This window comes from Aplidium turbinatum, chromosome 5 (genome assembly GCF_918807975.1).
Source record: "Aplidium turbinatum chromosome 5, kaAplTurb1.1, whole genome shotgun sequence".
Taxonomy (NCBI): domain Eukaryota; kingdom Metazoa; phylum Chordata; class Ascidiacea; order Aplousobranchia; family Polyclinidae; genus Aplidium; species Aplidium turbinatum.
The window spans coordinates 22356857-22362856 of record NC_137476.1 but is presented as its reverse complement, the minus strand read 5'-3'; the positions used below and the strand labels follow the sequence as shown (position 1 = coordinate 22362856).

The 6000-nt window shown below is 36.0% G+C and overlaps 1 protein-coding gene across 1 annotated transcript in view; it reads left to right on the top strand.

The window, feature by feature from the left end:
* Positions 1-360: 360 nt before the first annotated feature.
* Positions 361-6000, top strand: part of LOC145770041 (protein furry homolog-like) — a 53970-nt gene continuing 48330 nt past the window's right edge. Inside the window, exons 1-6 of the mRNA XM_082581627.1 lie at positions 361-475; positions 1932-2056; positions 2376-2459; positions 2788-2833; positions 3495-3709; positions 4524-4673. Coding sequence (XP_082437753.1) covers positions 362-475; positions 1932-2056; positions 2376-2459; positions 2788-2833; positions 3495-3709; positions 4524-4673 — 734 coding nt within the window. The 5' untranslated portion in view covers position 361. The remainder of the gene's footprint in view (positions 476-1931; positions 2057-2375; positions 2460-2787; positions 2834-3494; positions 3710-4523; positions 4674-6000) is intronic.

Here is a 6000-nt window from a genome sequence, read left to right as displayed (position 1 = left end):
GACTTACAGGTAGGTATGTAAATTATTCAGTTATCAAATGTTCAAACTAGAAAAAATTACAAACTGCTAAATCTTGGACATTAAGAAAACTCAAGGAATGAGGCGTCACAGGCGACAACAATGCCAAAAATATGACTGGTCAAAAACGACAGCTTTAGGTGTTTAAATCTTGTCTTTACTTAAGGGCAAGTCAAGGTGGTGATGCCACATGATATAAACAGGTTGTTGTAATAGACCCTATTAGCTTAATGTTGCCTATTTTCATGTAATTTGAATTTGTTTTTATGCAGACCAAATGCTTTATTGGTATTGCAGCATATATCTTTGACACAAATTACGGTAACCCTGTAGTTTGTTCACGATGGAGGATGCTGAAGTTGTTCCTGGCGAATTTGTTCTGAAAGATTTGTTCAGTGAATTTACATACCAAGTTAACAAAAAAGTGGAGTCACTGCTGACAGAATCTTTAACACAGGTGTGTTTAAATGGCAACTTTTGTTGTCTCAATGTAACATGTTATTTATCAGAGTGGGTATTGGCTACTTTAAAAGTAGCATATGCTGCCGCAATCTACGTAAATCAAGTTTATGTCAGTATATATAGCTTTACATTCATGCCAATGTACAAATATAATAGGAGAAAATAAAATTTTATACCGGTATTACTTTTATTGATACGGAAGCTACACCATGAACGCACCAAAAAAACATGTGGTTATCTAAGTCAATGTGCCCCCTACAATGTTGAGTTAGATAATTTTATGGTTATAGTCCTCGTAAAAATAAAAGTATTAAAGAAAGAGTGTCAAGCTAAGTGTTGCATGTTAAATTCTTATTTTGGTTTAATAGACTTGTAACCGTACTGTGCTTTTACTCGGAATGGCCCGTTTCGGTGAGTCCGGTCCCTTGACGGGGGATTTTTTCAATAACTTTTTTTAAATTATTGGGTACCATAGCCTAATTATCATTGCCGTTTTAGGGTTAGAGGTTAGGAACTCACCGAATTGAACTCACCGAATCGGACTCACCGAATCAGACTCACCGAATCGGACTCACCGAATAGTAGCAGACCTGCTTTTACTGGTCCTTGATTTGACATTTCTGAAACTGAAAGCATTTATTTGTCAGTAGTGAACTGGTTGTGTCTCATTTCCTGAAAACGAAATATATGACTGACTTGTGTTACTGCGTACTAAAGATTTGTATATTTGTTTGTAATCATTCCCTTATATATACAGTATTATGTTCATAAAATGTCCTTTGACTAGCCTACATAGTACATACTAAAAATTTTAACTGGTAGCTTTTGTGATTAGGCTAGTAACTTGGCAATACCTTTTCCAGTTCAACAAATTATTTAAAAGAGTTCTATGAATGACTTTTTAAAGTTTTGAACTTAGGTGAAGAGTACTTTACTTCCTAGAATTAATCAAGACAATATTTATTATGGGGCAAGTTGAAACAATTTTTTTCTTGGTTATAGTGAAACAAAGTTCACCAGTTATTGTAATCTGTAAGAAAACATCTGGAAAATATATACTGATGCTTGTAACTAAACGTACCATAGTCTTATTTGTTATTTTGAAAACTAAAAATGTTTAAAAAAAGAGTTTACTACACTGCTTCCAGTTCATTGATCACCCTTAATCCAAGCAATGCCAAAGGCATATTTTATGTAACAATATAGAAAACAAGTATCAACAATTTTACAAGGTACAATTTTATACAACTTTTGTGTACTTTGTAATAATGTATCGAGTACTGCATTGTTTCATAACTTGTTTTGTAATATTTGAGGGATAATAGGTAATTTGGAGTTTTGCTTTAAGTTGTGTTGTTACTGGGATGTGGTACGTTCTTTGAACTTGAAGCTATGATTCTTTCAATTTGTACCTATTGATAAACTATTTCCTATTGTTGTTTTGTTGATAGGATTCAAGACAAATTATGAAATCACTGCAGAGAGGAGAAGATTCTCAATTTGATCAGCTCCTTGGTGCACTTGGCTGTGTGGCAGAGCATTGCTTGCCTTCCTTATTAGAAACGTTGTTTAAATGGTACATGTTAGCTGAATTTGAAATAAAATTTTGCATTTTGCTTGGTTTTATTCTTACAGAAACTGAAGGTTTTTTGAACCACTTTTTATTTATTGTAACGTTTAAAAAAAATGTTATAGGTAATTGAACTGTACTTTTAGTCTCATTTTCAAACCTATTTTCAATTTTTAGGTTATGTGTATTGTGTAACCTAGTCATTTTTAGAATTAATGAGAACTTCATTTTTTTATTACTACAAATACTAAATACTCCAATATCCAATAACCATTAAAAGATTTTAAATGTCATTATTTTATCAAAAATTTGTATTTTTTCTTAGGTTTAGCCAATGTGTTCCAACATCCCCAAGTAATGTCAAGGTGGAAGGGAAGTCTGGTCGATCTTCTGGTGTAAAATCAAAAAAGTAACTTGTAACCATAATTATTTAAGATTATTATCTAACAACAAACTGACCTGCCTCTGTCCACTAGTCTTATTTTAAAACTAATTTCAATGTTGAAAAAATCTTGAAATTCCATTTCGTTGAGCAACTCTGATAACAGTTTTTCCTAAATATCTTCAGTCTAGTGTTTTTTGTAGTTCTATCAGATCTTAATACAGACTACAGTATAATTCTTACCGATGCCCCTGCAATCCTACATCCTTGCATAGGATCATTATCTTTTGATTTTTATGGCGTTTACTCCAGAAAGTATGTGTTTAATTTACTTGCCATATGATATATTGTGCAGTGATAGCATCATCAAGGAACAAGATCACAAAAAGGAATTGAAAGAGGTATCATTCATACAGTATATATATTATTACTCTTTTTTACCAGTTTGAACGTTTCATTGATCTAGTTACGTTGGTAGCGGCTACAGGCGGCTACGTGTGGGCTGGTATAACTAATACGCCAGCATATCAGTCATGTGTTCAATACTTAAATCCACAAGGTGCCACAAACGTTGTGCTTAAAATTTATTTTCATCTTCAAATATATTCCATCAAAACTAGTATCTTTATAGCAAACTTGGAATAACTTGTTTATTATATTATACGAAAAGCATTGTTACTATGCCATGACATGTTCCCGTTGTTTTAGGCTGATTAAACAACTCTTTATGCTTGTTATTTCTTTCAAACAAAATGCGTGAATTTTGTTTCATTTGGTTTTAATTGAATCAACTGCTGCAATAACGTGTATTCATCCAAAGAAAACTTTAGTAGCGATTTTTATCTTTGACTTTTGTTTGTTATGAGATACATAATGGCTTCTTTGTATTTTGTTATGTTAAAAGAAACAAATTTTCAGAGATTTATGTCATTTTGTATTTTCATTTTACTGCACTTTTTGGTAGGTGTATACAGTACATATATATATTATATAGGTTATAATAATATGATATTTTATCGATTTCATTTGGTGCTTTGAAAGTTAAGCTTTTTTATTTTTTAGATGGTTATATCCATTGTGTTTTGTTTGGTTTTGATTGAAGTCCTAGAGCAGCTTCCTGTCCACCCACTACCAGAAAACCAGATCCAACACGTGCTCACACTCGCCTTCACGCATTTTCGAAGTGCTGCCATGTTCAGCACAGAGTCCCCCAACAACAAGGCCAGGATTGTTGCTGATCTATTTGCTGAAGTCATCGGAGTCATGGCCAAAACAAAGTACATTCTTTTGATTGCTTAAGCAATTGGATTTAGATGTTGCTTTGATAAATAACTAAACTAATGCAAGTGTTCTTTTTGATTGAATGGTCGTGAAATGATATCTGGTAACTATCAAACGGACCCCAAAACTTGACTTCTTATTCTACTTTAGTTGGTGGTTTCCTTCACGTCTTGTAGCCAAAAAAAATGCTATGCTAAATTTAGCACCAAATGTAAAAATTTACTATATTTCCTTGATGTTTTGTTTCGCTATTTGCTTTTACAGACACAATGACAAGGATTTAAAATTGGTCAAGCAAACAAAACACATGTCACAGTTATCTTCTAATGCAATAAATTCTTTAACCAAAAGTATTTTTTAAATATATATATATATCTTTAATGTCTAACCAAATGGTGAATGCATGTTTGCCAAAGTCTTTTTTTTCCGCTGAGACTTTTCGGTCATTTGTACAAAATGACTTAAAAAATTTCGGTTATTCGTTTGTGATGGAATTCCTGTCTGTGTTACTTTTGTATTTGCAATCACTAAAATCGATTTACGCGCATAGATATATTTTTTTGGGCACCGAAGAAAACCTGTCAACTTAACTTTATATGTGGCTTCCCAGCTCTGGAAAGAAGCAGTCGAGCAGCCAATGTTCAACTTGATGAAATAGTCACATTTCGTACGATGTACAATTGTACTTTGTACAGGTTACATCTACATCTTCAGTTAACAGTACACCAGCGTTGAATTGTTTTTATTCGTCAACTCCATTGCATCAAAGTCAAACGATAAGTTTGTTTAAGTTTTTGTGTTGTACGGAAGGTTCCAGTACGTTCGAAGCAAGTTCATGGTGGAGTTGGAAGCCGCAAGAAAGAGTGACAACAACACTCGAATTATACTCGGCCTTATAATGGGAATGAAGTTCTTCAGAGTTAAGATGTACCCCGTGGAAGACTTTGAAGCTTCGTTCCGGTGAGGCTTTATTTGTCATTTTTCAGAAATTCGTATATCGTTTGCAGAAATGACGTTGTTTCTTCTGTGTTTTTTTTTTTGTGTGATGCATGATATGAAATGCAGTTTATCCATTTCGAAAATCTTTTTTTGAAATGCAGTTTATCCATTTCGAAATGCAGTTTATCCAGTTTATCCATTATGAAATGCAGTTTATCCATTTCGAAAATCTTTTTTTGAAATGCAGTTTATCCATTTCGAAAATCTTTCTTTTTTTGAAAATTGGTCAAGGTTTCATGAAGTTGTGGACCATACAAAATGGGCTCTTTTCATGGTCAACGGAGCGGAACGATTACTATAAAAATCATAACTCAAATTCAAGTGAAAATTATTTCCATTGTACTTGATTAAATGTTGTCAAATTTTGACAACATATTGCAACATACAAGCACCTTCACGTGGTCCCCCCCGTCAGTAACATACGAAATTATACAAAATACGTATGCGAAACGAAGCTTGTCAAACAAGAGCTAATGAGACTGTTCAGCGCAGGGTGGGTAGGGAAATGCCCTTTTCAGGGCACGGCAGTGCTCTCACTGTTGAAAAGTACCGACGACCTACCGTACTGCAGCTGAACACCGAGGGCATCACGGCCAGCAAGCTCAACATCATCGAGCACCTGGCCACCAAGCATCAAGCCCTCATCATCCTCCTCCAGGAGACCCACTGCACATCTGTGGATAAGTTGGTACTAACCAACTTCACACTCGCAGGCGCAACCTGCAGCAGGAAACATGTCCTCGCCACGTTTGTCCATGACCGGCTGAGCTGGTCCTTGGTTGACCAATCCCAAGCTCAATCGGAGATCGAGTGGCTTTGTGTAGATGTAGCAGGCTACAACATCGTCAATGTCTACAAGCCCCCCACCTTCGCGGATAACATCAACAGCCATCCCAGTATTCCCCCACCCTAGCCTCTACGCTAGCGATTTTAACTGCCACCACACTGACTGCCACCACACTACAACTCCAGCAACAACGACGGAGAAAGTCTGGCCGCTTGGGCAACCAACAACAACCTCGCCCTCTTATACGATCCTAAGGGCGCACCGAGCTTCCACTCCGGTCGTTGGAACACTTTCACGAACCCAGACCTGGCTTTCTCAAGTGATGACCCCGATGATCGGCAGTCGGACAGAGGTGTGCTAGAGAAGTTCCCAAGGTCTCAACACCGACCCTCGCTAATCACGGCCCCCTTGCTTGCCACACCTATTCCGAGCAAGCCTGTCAAGCGATGGAACTTCAGAAAGGCCGATTGGGAATACTACAGCTTCCTCACAAACGAAGCT